Source organism: Microtus oregoni, unplaced genomic scaffold (genome assembly GCF_018167655.1).
Source record: "Microtus oregoni isolate MIOR12 unplaced genomic scaffold, Mior012 000215F_ref0000472, whole genome shotgun sequence".
NCBI classification, from domain to species: Eukaryota; Metazoa; Chordata; class Mammalia; order Rodentia; family Cricetidae; genus Microtus; species Microtus oregoni.
This window is the reverse complement of record NW_024544883.1, coordinates 244,817-263,846: the sequence shown is the minus strand read 5'-3', so window position 1 is coordinate 263,846 and position 19,030 is coordinate 244,817. Positions and strand designations below refer to the sequence as shown.

At 33.1% G+C, this 19,030-nt stretch overlaps 1 protein-coding gene across 1 annotated transcript in view; it reads right to left on the bottom strand.

Moving 5' to 3' along the window:
• Window positions 1-85: 85 nt before the first annotated feature.
• LOC121445581 (cilia- and flagella-associated protein 47-like) overlaps window positions 86-19,030 on the bottom strand; it is a gene marked incomplete at its 3' end in the record, with an annotated part of 123,182 nt that continues 104,237 nt past the window's right edge. The window contains 5 exon segments of the mRNA XM_041647720.1: window positions 86-214; window positions 8,829-8,940; window positions 14,220-14,393; window positions 14,928-15,071; window positions 17,185-17,389. Of these exon segments, the coding sequence (XP_041503654.1) occupies window positions 86-214; window positions 8,829-8,940; window positions 14,220-14,393; window positions 14,928-15,071; window positions 17,185-17,389 (764 nt within the window).

Genomic DNA, 19,030 nt, shown 5'->3' with positions numbered 1-19,030 from the left:
ATTATGCGCATAAGTGTATATTTAAAGGGACATGATGATCAGAATTTCCAGAGTGCAATAATAAAGCTCACTAGTATAATTTTACCTGAGTATTCCTCAAAAATAATGGTAGATGGATCTGACGGTGTGTCCTGTGAAGAGATGTCTTTCTCTGGATCTGTTTCTTCCTGAGACTCTTCCTCATCTCTTCTCTTAACGGTAAATGTAATTGCACCTGTAACACATAAGTCCAGGATGTTAGTTTAAAAGGGAGGAGTATATGGAATAGTCTCAAGCATCAAAATTACTATGAATTACATACCAAATATGATGAGGTTATAGAACAGTTTAATGGAAATTTTAAGGAAACACTATTAAATTCTTTTTTGTTTTTAGCAGACTGAAGGATTTATTATCCTTTAATCTAAAATGTGTTCTGTCTGATACACTAGTGTGCTGATTTATAAAAAGAACAGTTTGAGTCTTGGAGATTTCAGTCCATAGTCAACTGACCATGTAGCTTCAGATGGGGGGACAGCTTGTCATGGCAGAGATGTGGGGAATAACCACATCATCCATCTCTCTGGGTATGAAAGAGAGGGAGGAAGAGGGCATCCTTTGAGAGCAAATTTTCATGAACCTTAAAATTCTTAGACTTTACCTCTTAAAGATCCCGCTTCTCCCAATACACTATTAAATTCTTAATAGTAGTTTTCAACAGACTTCCTATAATAAGAAAAACTGGCCAATAATTAGTGTGCTTTAGTTTTCGTTAACTTAGTGGTCCTAGATGATTGTATTTATTTATTTTCTTCCAAAGACATTTATAACATTTTTAGTTATTATCTCCTTTACAAACTATTTTGTTTTCTACAATTGCAAATTCCACAGTATTCCAAATTTCATCTTTTCAAAAAGAATTTAAAACATGGAATATTTTGCATTTATCATAAAACTGGCATGCTATCTCTATGGCACTTAGCCAAACTGTGGTCTTAGGTCTAGGGTAAAGAAGTGCACACATATGTTATTCTATTGGTAAAAATGACAGAGTAAGTTCTAGATATTTGAAACACTAGTGTTTTGGTTTTCAGACAAATTGAGATCAAATGAAATTTTGAATTGCCACAGAGAAAATAATGAGTATTCTTTATTTTAATATTGTGGAATGAGTTGTTTTAAACTTTATACCTTTCCCCATTTTGTTATACTCATCAAGAAATCTTTAAAGTATAGTAACTTATGAAGGAAAAATAACAGGCAAAGATAGGCATTTTGACAGGAAAAAGGATTTTGGCAGAGAAAGCTCAACATGCACACACATTCCATTGTCTAGAACTGATTCTGATGAATGCATGGTTTCTCATGAAATAGTCTTACTAGATGTGGTGTGCAAATTTGGACTATTTCTCAGCTAATACAATGTAAAAAGTGATAAATGTCATAAAATTCACTAGAGTAAAAAAATAAAACTGTAGCTGTTGAAATATTCATTATAATTTCTTTTATGTTAATTGGACTCATTCAAAACTGGTAGTAATATTAAAAACTGGGGTGAATATATTTATATTTAAAAAATAATTAAAAAAATGAGCTGTGGTCATTCAGTATCAGCTTACAATACACAGGATTTGAAGACTAAACACATGTTCCTAGACATGCATCATAATCAAATAGCTTAGACAAGTACCTATAAATACTACACAAATGGATTTAGCAGTGTTTTACTATGTATAAAGTATAACTGCTATAAAACATCAAATTTTTCTTAGGCTTTACTTAGTATTGAATTTAAGCTATTACATACTCTTGCAACATTTTCCCCCGTGGAGAACAGTTTTATAGAGTGCTAATCTTGTAACAAAATATAATTATATATGTATGTAAAAGAAATTTAAAATAAAATGTACATATCAAACAATCAGTACAGTGAAGGTACTCTACAGATGACATCTTTACTCATATCCTTATTATTCCTTGTTGTAGACAGTGCCCCAAGCATGATAACACTGTTCACATTCCTCCTGGATAATAGAAAGAATTAACGTGCAAGAAAGCATTTTCACTTATTTGGGTGAGACTTACAAGTGTTATGATGCTTATAGACTATGCTTTTTTCCAAGAGAGCTGATTAAAGGTCCCAATATGTTTAAGGGTTGTGTTGAACAATATGGAAGCCATTAGTCATATGCGATGATTAAGTAATTATGGTGATAGTTTTGCGATGTGCTATGAATAGGTATACACACCCACCTAAATATAATGTATATTGCTAATAATTTTATGCTCATTTTATATATATTAAGGTTTCAATATTAATTTGGGGTAAATATTTGTGAAGAATATCACATGGCTTATTTTATTTCTTCTTGTTCAGCACAGATGAGGCAAGCTCTTTACAAGCGCTACATATTTAGAACTATTTAAATTTCTAGTTATCAGATTGTTTAAAAATACATAACAACTTATTTTTTATTTTCGCATAGTGCTGGTAAAGAAAATTAGGTTCAGTATTTGCATGCCAAAGCCAAACATTTTTTTTCGAATCTACTCGTATGTAACAATCTCAATAAATACTCTTTTATGTGAAGGTATTTAAATATACATTTCCAAGGCTGAACCACCTATAATGCTTAAACTTCATTTTGTAACACAATATTAAGTCAGAAGATTCTTAGAACATAATGAAATACAATGGAACGATAGAAAGTAGCACATAGCAGAGACAAATATAATAAACAGAGTCATGCCTATCCCAAGCAAAGTTCGTGCAAATAAGGTAATTTTCTATATTTATGTACAAAATATGGAAGATCTAGCAACATGCAGCTAGAAGAATGCTATATGGCTTTAATAAATTTAAACTTAAATGGCTATTTGTGGTCAGCATCTAAAATATTGTAGGGAGTCATCAAAATCTCCAAGTAAATCCTATATAGTAAAGAGAAGAATATATTCACATGATTTGCTTTAGTTTCATTTGTAGTTATATACAAGGCAGCATGTATCGGTTTGCATTTTCTGTACTACAGTGTTAAATTGGTATTTATTTTTTAACTCTAAATTATAAAACAAAGTGCTTGAAATAAATTACATTTTCTAGATTTGGTGTTATATTATCAATTAAGCTGCAGGAATAGTCCATGGGATCTTCTGTGCAGAAATTATAGTTTTTATGGGTTTTCAATATTTTTAACACGTAACATTTTACTATCATCAGACAAACATTTTTCTGTTCCTATTACTGAATGACAGCAGATAAAGATTTGACAAGAATTGGAAATTCATAATCATCAGTTTATCTATCCCAAGCTCATGCTTCATTTTGAAGGAATATACAAATATACCTGATATCATTAAAACAAATGACACTAATTCACTGCGTTTATCTGTGTTTTTAAATGTTTTTTGAGTTTATTAATATCTGCAAGAAATAGAAGCATTGTTCTTATTTGCCTTTGCATACCTAGATCTGTTTCTTGTATTATGCACCTCAAAATTTCAGGCTCCTTTAACAATAAATTTGACAACAGCCCACCATAATCTTTGAGATCACCACAATGAATTTAATTTGAAAACTGCTTCAGATAGTTTGCTTCTTCCTCAGCAATTTAAATTATTAATCTAGATCTTCGCTCTCTACATAAGGATTCCATCCAACAACCTATTATTATAATGGGTATATATGGTTATTATGCTTTAGGTTCACAGATATCCATTCAAACACATATACATATATTTTTATGTTCTACAATTTTGATGGATGACATGGTACAAATTAACAAAAGTGACTCCTGGCATGCCCAACACTGACCTAATGCAAAACTGTAGAGGGGAAAAATTTTAAGCTACTTAATTCTCCAGAAAACACTATGGATAAAAGAAACAAAGTTAAACTCAATATTAGGGTGAATTAACATATATCTAAGTCTAATAAAATTGTTACAAAGGCATATAGATTCAGGAACTACACCACTATGAAAAGAATACTGAAAAGTAAAATGAGGAAATTATTATACTGTGAATCCTTCAATTCTTACTACCTTCAAAAACACTGATCTCAACTGAGAATGGTTAATTCAATGAATTCTATCTCCTATCTCATATACTATCTCTTATACTATTACTAAGAGTAAAACTGCCATCACAATATAACATTGCAGCATCCACAAATTATTTCTGCTTGTTATTTTATAAATAAATAAATAAATAAAACCCTATAGGTAAAGGAGTACAATATATAAAATATTTATTTATAAAACCATTATTGTATTTGAGGAGGTATAAAGAAAGAGGAATGGATTTCTTATTATTGCTATCGACACAGTTACAATGTACACAAATTTGGGATGCTCTCATAATGTTAAAATGAGTAAAATTCATTAGAATTAACTTGAATTCATGATAATTTTAAATAAATCAGCATTTTGTAACTTTATGCCTTTCATGATCTTCTGTGTATTATTTAAAGAATATGCATGATTTTACATTTATTTCTGGAAATATGTATGACATATAGCTTCCAGAAACTGAATAATGGCAGAAAGAAGATTCTATGTCTGTTTTACATTTTCAAAATAGGTAAGACAGATATGATCTGTGCTTTTTTGTTTTTGACTTGCACTTTCTAAAATTTGCAATTATTTGAGAAAATAGAAGGTATTTTTTGAAGATATATTTTCTAGCATATCAAACTAAAATTAAATTTTTTATAAACCAATTTCAGCTGTTATGAGATTATTGCTTAAAGACCACTGTTCAACATTATTAGAATGTCAAAAATCAAAGCATGGCATAATAAGGATTTTAAGTAGTAGTTTGGTTTAAATTCTAGAAGAAAGTCAAGTCTCAAATAATTCTAATTATTAAAAAATTATTTTATATTTTACAAGGAAATACTAAAAATTATTTTATAAAAATATTTTTTTATAGTCTGCAGAAACTTTTCCTTTGGCATATATGAAGAAGCATAAGTACCCATTTCAATGGTATATACAATATGGTTCTTCTGGGAAGGACTGTACATATTTTTAACAATATGTCATTCTGAATTCCATTCAAATACTTATTCCTTAACATTAATTTGTTTTTTGATTTATGTGAACTATATTCACTGTGTTCTCACTAGTGTTGTGTCAACTGCTTGACTATTTCCCCCAATCACATTAGCTGCTTAAAATGCATTAAGGTCCTAAGCAATCCATTACCCTCTATTGAAGCTGTTTCACAGTCCCACTTCAGGATTAATGTTTCTTCCCATTTTCTGCTTCTTGTAACTATGATTAAACTTTCCATGTATCAAATTTTAGCTTAATTTACAGATTTCTAAACCCACAATGAGATTTGAATTCATTGACATCAGTAATCATATCATGTCTATCATTATGTGTGATATGCTATGGTAAAGTACAAAACAATGAACAAACCTGTGTTCTAGCTGATCAAAAGATCATACAGTGTGCTGAGGCACTCTGGTGACTCATGAAATATGACTGTCAAAATCATTTTCTGAAATTTTACAGCCTCACTAAGATCAACAAAATGGCTACAGGGAGGACATATTAAATAGAATTGTTAATTCTTTTTTTAGTTAAATGTATTAATTTATTGTTTACTTGTTTTTCTATAATGCAGTTATTTTTTAATGTAAGAATTTTAATACAATATTTTCTCATTTTATATAGTTATTTTGTTCCCACTCCCTCTCCTCCGCCTGTCCCAGCCTCCCCTCCCATCCACTCTTCAGAAAGGGTAAAACTTACCATGGGGAGTCAACAAAGTCTAGGCCCAAGGTCCTCCCTCCTGTGTCTAGTCTAAGCAAGATATTCTGACAAAGAGAATATGCTCTAAGATGCTGTGGGAGCGAGCCATAATAAGCTAAATATGGACAGGTCACCCAAAGGGAGTTCTTTGTCAGAGTATAACTCGGCCATTGATAAATTTAATAAGAGGCCGGACTCTTAATAGTTTACCCTGAGATTACACAACCCCCATCCAAGAAAAGACCATTCAAAAAAAAAAATGCCTGGCATTCCAACCACTGTAGATAGGATCACCTGCCAGTGCACATTCACCAAGACACCCCTAGACAGATGTCAGCCATTCAGAGGTCCTGAACCTCAGAAACCCCTGATCCCCATCTTTACTACAATAAAAACCAAATTCTAATTGAGCTCGAGGCTCTCCGGTTATTCCAATATTTTGGACACGAATAGACTGAGTTTGCAAACTTGATTAAAATAAAGGCTCTTCGCTTTTACATATGGGACTTGGTTTCCTTGTTGGCCTTGAGGGAACTTCGTGTATTTGGGTATAACAGATGCTAATTCAAGCACTAGGAATAAACTCTGGTCCCACTGCCAGTGGCCCTACAGACTGTTCAAGCCTTACAACTGTCCCGCACATTCAGTGGGCCTAGTTTGGTCCTATGCAGGCTCCCCTGCTATCAGTCCAGAGTCACTAGCTCAGGTCAGCTGTTTCTGTGGGTATCCCCATCATGGTCTTTATCCCTCTGTTCATATTATAGCTCTTGCAGTGGTCTCTGGAAGCATGGCCCAGTGCTTTAATGTAGATCACTGTATCTGCTTCCAAAAATTGTTATTCATAGCAGCATTATTTGCAATAGTCCAAGACTGAAAATGACCTAGATCCCCCTCAACCAAAGAATGGATAAAGAAAATGTGGTGCATTTACACAAAGGAGTACTTACTACTCAGTGGAAAAAACAATGACATCTTGAAATTTGCATGCAAATGAACAGAACCAGAAACAGAAAAAAAAAAAAGGAACTTATCCTCAGTGAGGTAACACAGACCCAGATAAATAAACATAGTATGTACTCACTCATAAGTGCTATCAGACATAAAGCAAAGGATAACCAGTCTGTAGTCCACAACCCCAGGGAAGCTAGGTAACAAGGAGAACCCTAAGAGAAACATACATGGATATATGGATTCCCCTGGGAAGGGGAAACAGGCAAGATCTCCTGAGAAAACTGGAAGTGTGAGGTGGGGGAGAAGGGAGGGTGGAAGGGCAGGGGGAGGGGAGAAGTAGAGCAGGAAGGAGAACATGAGGGAACAAGGGAAAGGGATGCTCAAGAACGGGGAAGAAGAGAGAGGGAGAGAAAGGAACGAGATTTCTTGATAAAGGAAGTCATTAAGGAGTAAGCCAGAAACATGGCACTAGGAAATCCACGGGAATTTTCTAGGAATCCCAGTAATTCACAAGGCTAAGGCTGTAAACAACAGCGGAAAGGATGCCTAAACTGACCTTCCCTGTTAATTCTTTTTATTTCTAGCTGAATAATTTGAAGAGTCTTTGGACAAATCATTTTTAAAATGTGTCACATTTATTTGTTATTATTTGAGTACAAATGTATGTGCATGAGTGCCAATGAGCCCCAGTGAGTGTGTGCAGGGCAGAAGACAGTCGGCTCTCTCCTTTCATCATGGGGATTGCAGAGATTAATATGAGGTTATCACGCTTGCCACCACACGTTGTCATATGCTGAGGCAGCTTAATGGTCTCTGCAAATGATTTACTTTGTTGTGTTTACTAATTTATTTATATGAGTGTGTTTGTGTGAGACATGGGTGGAGTAGAAAGGGAAAGAGGTGACAATTTATGTGCATGCCTGCATGAATTCTTGTGTTTCTCTCTCTGTGTGTGTGTGTGTGTGTGTGTGTGTGTGTGTGTGTGTGTGCACGCGCGCACGCAGGTGCTGGACCAAGGCCTTTTTTCTAAGGTATTTATAAACATTCAATGATATTTAAGAGTTTGTGGCTTCTTTTCATAAGCAACAAAACCCATACAAAGTTTTCTGCATAATAGGAAATTAAGAATTATTATAATTTATGAAAACACACATGAATTTGTATGAGAGTGTGTGGCTTCAACCAAAGAATTCTCAAAGTTTAAATGAGAAGCATATTATGTACTGAGAGCCTATCTTTGAAAAAAAAGAAAAGAAATTAAACAAATTAACGTGAAACTTATGAACTCATTTTCTCTTATAAAAGACATTAAAATTCTAAAATTAAAGAAATCTACCAAGTAGTATGATTTATAAGGAGGAAAGAAAAAAAGACAATCAGAATGAAACTTTAAATTAAAATTTCCTATCACTTCACATTTTCTGGCTTATCTGCAACAGTAAAATATAATACTCCTTTGAGATGCTTGAAAGAGGGTCACACTTTCAAATTTTATCATGTTATAATAGACCCTTTGTAGAGATAATCTTTATCAAGGCAAATAGGGATGAGAGATCAGTACTTCCAGAGACCACAAGATGATAAGTACTTAATTATAATAGGTTTAATACCCTTTTAACATTATGTTGAATGAGCATGTAACAATCTCCTCAGTAGGTTAATTCTGCTCAAGTATCACTGGGAAATTTATATAAATGAATACTTGATTAGATATAAAGAATAATTCATACATACCAAACATTAATTCTATTTCCATGTTAACTGAGTACAGGTTGAAAGTTTATAATATACATTTCTATAGTATCAAAGGCACTATCACAGAATGCCTTAGAGTTCATATATTAATATAGTTATTTGAAAGTATCTCCTAAGGTTCAAATATAAACACCCTTAACTAAGTATTCCACTTCTAGAAATTTCTTCTACAGATATATTTGAACTTGACAAGATAAAGTTAATATTTGCATAAAACACATTCCCTGAAGCTCTAATTATTTGGATAGAGTGAAATTACAAAGTAAGACTTTTCCCATATCATTAGTCCAAAAGAAGAATAAATTGTAGTTTTATTTATTATTATCATATTTCCCTCCTAGCAATGAACCTAATGAAAACATTTTATTGTGCATTTAATACCTCTGAATTCTCCACGTTTCCAAGGGCATACATGGAGAGTGTATGGAACTGAGCTGTCAGGTTCTATGGTGATATAAGAATTTCCCCACACTATTGAGAGATCTGCAGTTACCTAGAAAAAATGGATTGGAAAATAAGAATTATGTAATATCAAAAAGAAAATATTTTCTTTGTTTTGTCATGTTATACTACGATAAATGTTTTGGTGCTATAAACTACTACATAAAATGCATTGTAATTTACTTCCATTAATTTTACGGACTTTTCACTGAAAAGGAAGTAAGAAAATGGCCTTTATTAGAAAAGGGGGGGACGACAGATAATAGGCTTGTGAAAAAACAGAACAAGGGAAATAAATTTTGAGAAAATGAACCTTATTTTCTGTTGCTACGTAATTACTGATGATCAGTATCTTTTATAGATGGTGGGCAATTTTTAGTGGAATTTGATGTACAAGAAATAGACTATTTCAATGAGTTTGCATGTTAGTAATAACACAGTATGTGAAGAATATTTATGCATAATTGTGGCACAAACATTATTAAAGTTTCAGTTAATTGTGTCTTTATATATTTGTCTAACACTTTAAAGCATTTTTAAAGACTTACATTGCAGTTTTTGTTTATGAGTGTGTGTGTGTGTGCCTATGTGTGTATCTACTTATATGTGGGTGCATGATCAGAACAAGGCCTCATGTCTCGTGGAACTGGAATAATAGGTGGTTGTGAGGACAATTAAAAGAAGGCCTTGGGTCCCCTGTGCCTGGAATTCCAGCTGGTTGTGAACTCCCTGATATGAATCCTAAAAGGTGAACCTGGGTCCTCCAGAAGAGCTGCAGATTTGCTTAACACCTAAGCCGTATCTTCAGTGCCCACATAGAAAATTTTGTAGCTACAGTTTTCATTTATTATAGCAATTTCTTTTGTAAAAAAATTTTAAGTTGACAAAAGTGCTATCTCTTATCATGTATGGGATTTAATAATCAGGTGTAGACTTCCCCATATTATCAATCTGAATTTACCTAAAAAAAATGAACCATAAAAAATACCTCTGTTTTCACAATATACTGAACATAAACTTACACAGAGACAGACATACATTATCAACACACATATATATTCATATAACCTCTAGTGAACAGAATCCTAGCCTTTACAAATTTTATGTATTTTTGGTTGCACATGTGAGTAGTATCGTTGTGTTTGTGGCCTTTCTTTGTATCTTATTTGAACACAAATAAAAAAATGTCCTTCCTTTTGAAGACTGCATAATTTTATTGAACAGACATACTAGCACACTTCATGCTTCTCCATCTATGCACTTACTCATCTGTCTAGTCAAGCATTCGTTCACTATCTCCCTCTCTGTATCTTCCCTCCTTCCTTACTTTCCATTTCATATTTTTGAGACAGGGTTTCCTTCTGCAACCCATGCTGGCCTGGAACACACTGACCTCACTATTTACCAAGGTATCCTTGAACGCAAAGCAATTCTACAGTGCCAGCCTTCCAAATGTTATATTGATATTACTGAGAATCTATTTTATGTATGTAACTAGACACACATTCTGCTATTTCTACTTTGATAGCTCATTTTTTTTCTTTTTTTTTTTCTTCAAGTGTTTAAAAAAATCAAATGGTATTCCAGGTGTGGATCATTTTCACTTTGTCTATTTCAAATTGGATCAGCTTTTCAGATACGTAGATTAATATATTTTTTTTAATTTCTGGAACTAATTCTTTTCTTTAGTCCTTTGAATTTATTTTTGTCTTTTTCTTCTTCTCAAGTACTACTGTTAGTGATATGCTGAATATGTTTCTTGCTGCTTCACAGATGTCTGAGTTTTGGCAATGTTTAAATTTTGTCTTCTGCTGTTACTTTAAATCTATAACTAAGGATTGTTTCATTTACTTTATTTTTAATTATAAATTATATATAAATAATTTAAAATTAAATTTAATTATAATTAAATTTATAAATTATTAAAATTACAAATTAAATTACAAATAAAATTCTGCCTTATTCAGAAAGAACTCTCATGTATGCTGTAGGTGAAAAGTTCAACCATCTCATCTTTCTTTAGCTGGCTAAAATCTCTATACATAAATGTGACTTGCTTGATTCCAAAGGACAGACAACATCCTTCAATATTGCATAAGTGCATTTCATATTCCAGGTCTTCATAATATGAAGTTTACAATTAATTTTTGTTGATTATTACTTATATTATATGTGTCAGCAAAGACAAAGTTAAATAATTGAGTGCTTTTGACATATAGTCTGAGAACAGGATCTTTCTATCAAAACAGATCTCTTAGATAAGCTAAATAAGAAAACCTTGCTAGTGGATATTGCCAGGGTAACTTAAGAAAGGTCAAATATAGATCCATACCAAAGCTGCATATCCTCTTGTTTGAAAGACTTCCATTATTTGTATGTGTTACAGGTGCTAATACAGGTGCAAAGTCGCAGAGGTATGCAGAATGAGATACGTACAGGTCAGGTTCCCAAATTTCATCAATCTTTACTCCAAAGAGCATTTAGAGATTTCCTCAAATATGTACTCCTTCATTTACAGATTTTTGAATATTGTGATATATTTATCCCATTAAAGATTTTAGGAATTAACAGATTTACAGAATTATTTAAATAAAAGACAAAAGCACTTGAATACAAGTGGAATACAAGTCTTTGACTGTAGGAATTTTTTTTTTGTTTGTTTGTTTTTTTTTGAGACAGGGTTTCTCTGTAGCTTGTAAGCAAGGCTGTCCTTGAACTCACAGAAATCCGCCCGCCTCTGCCTCCTGAGTGCTGAAGTTTTAAGAATATGTATATGCTGAAATAAATGAAACAACAAGCATGGAGAGGGGTAGGGAACAGGAAAGAAAGTGTGGTAGGAAGGAAGAAGAAAGAGAAAGGAAGAAAGGGGAAAGGGGGCAAAGAAAGGAAAGGGAAGGTGAAGGATTGGTAGAGGGAGGAAGGAACAGTTAAGAGAAAGGGAGGGGGGCTGGAGAGATGGCTCAGAGGTTAAGAGCACTGTTCTTCCAGAGGTCCTGAGCTCAATTCCCAGCAACCACTTGGTGGCTCACAACCATCTGTACTGAGATCTGGCACCCTCCTCTGGCGTGTGGGCATACATCAAGGCAAAATGTTGTATACATAATAAATAAATAAATCTTTAAAAAAAGAGAAAGGGAGGGGAAGGGAGAGAGAGAGAAAGAGGAAAGAAGAGCAAACATATTGATCACATTGGATTAAATTCCATTTTACAGACTGAACAAAAATGAATGAGAATGGAGAACATATGTATTGAGAGGACTCAATGCAAGGACATGGTGAAACCTGACTAAGTAGTAGTATTATTTCTCTCAATGTCTGGAATAAGTTTCAGCTTCAGGCGGTTGTGTATCAGCTGGACAGTTTTGTTCTTATCCATTTGTTTTCCTACTTTGTGGTATAACATAAATAGCACTGTAAAATATGATATGATGACTGATGTAGATATGCAAATTGTTATGATGGCTGTAAGTTAGATCGTGACTACAATTTAGATATTGCCATCAACAAAACAAAATGGGTAAGTAAGCTGAGTCCAGGTGTCTTATTCTACATAAATATGTAGAAGGGCTAAAATGAAAAATAGACCTACAAAAAGATACACCATTTCAATTTCTGGATATGTATTGACTCAGTCTGATTTGTGTATTAAAATGCTAAGAACACATCATCCATTATGCTTACATGTGAGAATAATTTACATTTAATTGCATAAGCATAGACCCATATGAAAATTTAGTTGCTTTACATTTTTAACCTGCATTCCTTCTGTAAGGTAAAATTTTAAAGTAACAACCTAGACACTATTTTTGCCATGGGAACAAAATAAAGTAAATAAATGATGTAGGATAATTGGAGGGTTTTTTTTAATGTGTTTTTAAAAAACTCTTGATAGGTTTCCCTACTTGTTAATAAATTCTGAAAGTAGAGAAGGGGTACTAAAAAAGTCATCTCCTTTCTTACCAACCTACCTATGTACCTTCATCCTCTCCACCCCTGTTTTAATGCCACACTTTATGGTTACATTGGTTGCTAAAAATATAAAATATGCACTATTATGTTCTCAAGGCCTCAATGTTATGCTTTATAATATGAACGAAAACATGAATATAAAACATTGCATTAGAGCTGAAGTGGTACATCTGTCTAGCATCCAGAAAGTCCTGGATATGAGAGTAAGAGTTAAGAGAGACAGATAAGACAGAAAAGAATAAATAGGGAGAGAAAGGTAGAGGGATGAGCAAGGAAAAGGGGGAGGAAGAGAAGTGGAGAGAGAGAATATGAATATATTACACTCATACAGTGAAAAATAATGAACATGACAATAACATGTGGTCAATAAAGGCCACATCAGTGGCTACACAATATATCCCGAAGCTAAGAGATGATATTGAAAGGTTTTAGTTAGTACTGGCAAGGAGAAATTTTAACATAAAATATTAACTACAAAGAATATGCTTTGATATCTAGGAGGAATTAAACCAAAGTGTATATTTTGGGGATTTAAAACAAACATAGAATAAGCTTAGGGACTTTCCACATTTCTGCCATATCCTCTTAAGATGAATGGAGGTAACTAAGGTTGATGGATGAAGCTCGTTTTGAGAAACACATTGGATGCATTACAATTCTTAAAGAAGAGTAAGAATTGGATTTTATTTTTATTTTTGGTGCTGAGGATTAAACTCAGGGCCTTCTGCAGACTAAGCAGAGTCTCACCTATTCCTCTTTCACGAGCACAGTGGCATATCCTGCAATTTCTGCATTTAGGAGATTAAGATAAGTAGATCTTGAGTTTGAGGTCAGTTTGGGCTACAAGGATATATCCTATTTCAAAATATTAAAAAAAAAATTACGCCTACATTTTCTTGAAACTATCTTGTATTATTATGTATAGTTTATTCAAGAAAAAATAAACATGATACAAATAAGGAAACTTGAAAGATTTTTATAATTACACACTAATATTTTACTATAAAACTTGTTTGGAGTTTATGGTAGCAGGTAGTTGTACCCTAAGAACTTGGCTGGCTAGGAAAAGAGAACTGTAATTTGAGGCTATGGCAAGTTGCTACCTCAAATAAATAAAATAAGGACAAAAGAAAATAGAAAAAAACAAAGTAAAAACAACAATGACAAACTTGATATATGCTAACCCCATTTAGTAATTAAAATTAAATTTTTTAGCTGTTGGAATAATAAAAAAAGTAGAACTATAATCATCTCCCTATATGCCATTTCTTTACATCATTAGGCAAAATTATTTTAAATTTTTCACATGATTAATGTATTTCATAAAATTCAAAGTGTATTTAGAAGGATGTAATTTCTTACCTTAAATGTCAGGAGACTTTTTGTATAATTAGGCACTATTATGGACTTATCTGTCACATTTCCCACTTTGCAGTATATAACAATATGATCCAAGACCATAGGTTTTGTACCAATCCCATCTATTTCAATGCTGTGTGCCATACCATCTACTTCATTTTCTAAAGTAAGTTTACCCTATGATAAACAAAACAATTTTCAACTCTATAGCAGTCAGCAGTCATAAATCAATACCAATCTCTCACCATGTCTTGAGTCTCAACAATAGGAGCTTGTTAGTCACTGAAGCTTTCAGTTCATATAAAATTATTTTATTAAACAAAAGATTTGCTCTTAGTTTTTATCTTTCTGGAAATCATATATATAAACATTATCATATATAACAATTATATGTGTATTTATCACCTTGTCAAAGAAATATTGCTAAAGGAGAATTTTCAGATGTAGCAACTGACTTACTGAATAGGAACAATGATCTCATATTATTGAGCATGCTTCTGAAAATAACCTAGATTAAAAATATCCATAAGACATCAGCACTGAGACATGATAAATACTGGCCTTTCAAATGTTTTAAGTCAACCAACCTATCAAGTTTATAGAACATACAAATTGTTAGACAACATTTGTATAATTAACTAAATTGGCTACTATCTATTCATTTGTTCATTTAGACATTAATAATGTAAGGAAGATTCCATGATTTCATACCGTAATTTCACATTCCAAAATGGGGTTGAACGTCAAAGGATACTGGACAATTTCACCAGGACCAACATGTAAAATGGGAGGTCCATGAAACCACTCTCCTTCTACTTTAGCTTGAAATTTCCAAGGTTTCTTTGTTTCATTTTTCTAAAACAAAAAAATAGTTTCACAGATATTACAAGAATGTTTGTAAGACTAATTACATGCTAACTCTTATTTCTTAAGTTATAAAAATACAATTAAATTGGGCATGGTTATTCAAGTACCCTAGTACCAGCATGTGCATCCTGGAGTACCACAGCATCCTGGGAGATATTGTTAAGTTCAAGGCCAGTCAAAGCCACATAGTGTGAACCAGTTGCAAAAAATGCAAGGGCTAGACATCTAGGTCAGTAGTAGAGCAGTAGCCAATCATGAGCAAGAATTACAAAGTACCAGCAAAGAAAAGGGAAATAGAGAGATGAGTTGAGTTTGAAAGAAGTATAGAATCAACAAAATTGAACATAATGAAAATCACAGTACGGAAACACATAATGCAAACCACACATTTCTCTGTAGGGTAGTTTAATTATTTTTAAATAATAAATAATAATGCAATGGTCCTAAATAGCATTTGATAAAATACTGCAATTGTTATGAATTACTCCATGTGTTCTAAAATACTGGGTCATGTCTTTAGTAATTAAAGGATCAAAACCTAATTTATTACTCAGAATACAGAAATTCTCCTAAAATTCAACTACCTATTTCTATGCTGCATTGTCCCTTTGTCTCATAGGAAACTTTGTCTAATGGTTTTTCTTTCTTTTTTTTTTTTTTAAAATTTTCGAGACAGGGTTTCTCCCTAGCTTTTTTGGTTCCTGTCCTGGAACTAGCTCTTGTATACCAGGCTGGCCTCGAACTCCAGAGATCTGCCTGCCTCTGCCTCCCCAGTGCTGGGATTAAAGGCATGCGCCACCACCGCCCGGCTCCTAATGGTTTTTCTTAGTTCCTATGAACTCATCTCAGTTAAAAATCAACAGAATTTGGAGTCGTGATCTGAGAGTTTGTATTTCAGCATGGTGACTCCAGGAGAAAGAAATAATGCTTATTAGGCATTTGATGAGAGGTTAACGAAATCATAGTCACATTCTTAAGCAAATAGATTCACTAGAAATAATGAACCTGTTTGTAATTGAATTCATACTCATGAAAGAGACCATGAAATAATAAGGAAAAACAATTTCCAGCCTAAAATACGATTATAATCAATTTGCAAATCTCAAAGATGAGGTTAGGAGGAGTTTGAGACAGCAAAAGTAAGTGTTGAGTTGCAAAATGCAGCACCCTGAAACTTATTTCTCCAATATTTAAAAATGGATATTCCAAGAAAATTGAATCAGAATTATGTCTGAAAACTTGACTATTTTTAGTATAACGGAGATTGGCATTAGTGAACAGTAGACACACGCTGAGGCTCCTTTGTTGCTCTACTTCTCTCTGGCCTGGAAAGATCTTAACAAGAAGAGTAGAGTGTTTGATGATTGTCCTGGTTGGGGATTACTGTAGATTGCTGCCACCTGGGAGACATTATCCTCCTAGTATAATAAACGTTGCTTTCTCCACAGTCTCCTCTAGACCTTCCTAGACAGCCACCACCTTCCTTCTTTAGAAGCCCACAATCCAGTCATTTCTTTCGCATCTATATCATTTTTAAGCATATTCTTCCTCTTTTGAGCTTACATGTGCCTCCCACATTTCTGCATGGTAATACATTTGGATTTTTCACCCTGCTAATTTTCCATTACTATTTTAAATAGAGATTAAAAGCATAAATATTTAGACAGAAAACCTAAACTATAATGTGTTAAAAAAATTCTCCTGAACAATGTAAATAGGTCCTAAAATCTTACATACTTTTACCATGCAGTTTTCAGCTGTAGCTTTCTACAGGAACCATCATTCTCCGAAAAGAAATTGCCCCCCCCCCCCTCATGCCCTGACCTCTGATATTAAGAGATATGCTTCTTTACTTATCTAGTAACAGGGGTTAAATCTACAAATCTACAAATGCTTGTTTCCTAGCTATTGTATCTTTTCTATAAATTTGTTATACTGCACAGACAAGGTAGATATAGCCCAATAATGGTAACATCTCTAGTTTTACATTATACATTTAGAAATTCCTCTTAATGTTCTTGAGCACTTATAAAGGGTCAGGAATTGAGGAGAGAAGCTCCAGTAAAACATGAAAATAGACACAAAAGAAGTTTTTACTTACTATTGGGATGTGCTGTGTAAGGGGTTCAAATGCTGGTGTTTTAAACAACAATTCAGCCTCTGGTTCTTGTTCATTTACTATACCTTCAACTACATACACACGCACATCATATCTTGATATCAACAAAATATTACAAGGGTATCTTCCAGGTCCAAGAGGAGCAAATCGTAGAGGAATTGAAACAGTTCCTTCTAAAGCTAGCAAAACAATTTAAAAAGAGTAGTCATTCTCAATACTATGAGACATAAAATTAATTTTGGCATACAATATTTACTATTATTCTGTGAAATTGAACTCACTAAGAATAGACTACGTATCTCTAATGTTACATATTCTTTCTAAATCTTATCACATAATTTTATTTTTGAATGAGAGAAAATGTCTTGAATAGTTTTGTGGAAGAGATCTTCCATTCTAAAGAGTTAATAGGCTCACCATGTATTGAAGGAGTATATTGCTTTTATCTTACATTTTGAATGGCAAAACAGGGCAAGAGGAATTGCTATTTCAAGGGATTTTCAGTGTTCAATATCAAATTAATATGAAATATTTAATTGGTCAAAACCAGTCAAATGGCTCCATTTAACACAGAGTGAAAAAATACAGAGAATATATTTGGTGATCCAGTTTTACTGCCATATTTTTGTGACCTTGGGGTTCTCTAATGTAAATATTTTCAAATTATCCATCTGATGTTAACACCCAATAACTAATCATTAGCATTAAACTGAAAGCTAAGATTATTTTTATGTTTATATGAATATTCAAACTATTAAGTGCAAGACCCTAAAGAATAAAGGGTCTTTCCCTCTAAATCTAAAAAACAAATCATTTTGTCAATAGAATTCATGGAAATATTGCTTTCTAAAACTTATTGAAAAAAAGCCACTATTTGTTTCTTTGCCTTAAACATCCAAAATAACTATAACTACCATATGTTGATTCTGGTGTATCTGTGTGCACACGCATGTGTTCCCTTAGTAGTAAACCATTTCTTTCTAAAATAGAAATATATTTCCAACATTGTGCTGCCATATAATGTCATTTTATTTTAGACATATCATCCAGTTCTACAATGTATTCCAAGCACTGCAAGCAATAGCCAGACTTTTCTTCTCTGTCTCCAACTTGCCCATATATACTTTCAGAGATCATTACTCAAAGTATTTGTCTTCAAGCCATACTCTGTGCCTCCCTTGAGATACAGATACTTAAATTCAAGAAATAGAGATTACTATCTATGGCACATAATTTTCAGTCTTTCAGTCATCCCTCCTACTTACCTACCTGCCTACCTACCAACACACACATGTGCGCACATGAAGACACACACACACAAAAGCATACACACATATGAAATAGAGGCTAAATAATATAGGCCTACGTAGAGCCTAACTGCGTTGATGTCCCAAGTTGGTGAGACATTATTTTAACTAACAATCCAAAAGAACTTCATCCTTTCTGCAATATTTTCATGAGACATTTTGTTCTATTTTAATGCTAGTTGACTGAAGAACTGTAGAGTAAATAAGGAGTGAGTACTAAGAGGAAGCCAGGGAGAAAGATGATGTGTGTGAGCTGAAGTGTCCACAAGCCTGGACATAAAAACCATTACCATTCATGTTAGGGTTGACAGAGGGGAGAAAACTAGTTAGCACCTAAATATCCTGTGCTGTTAACTATCTTGTCCAAAACTCTTGAGTCCAAAAATTCTAAAATTATGCCTCATGTTCCAAGTGGTAGAAAGTTCTACTTGTCAACGTAAATGACACAATGTATTCTATATTAAAGTGCAAAGTGTGTTAGGTTTTATTTTACAAATTTTGAATTTTAGTAAAAGGCATGT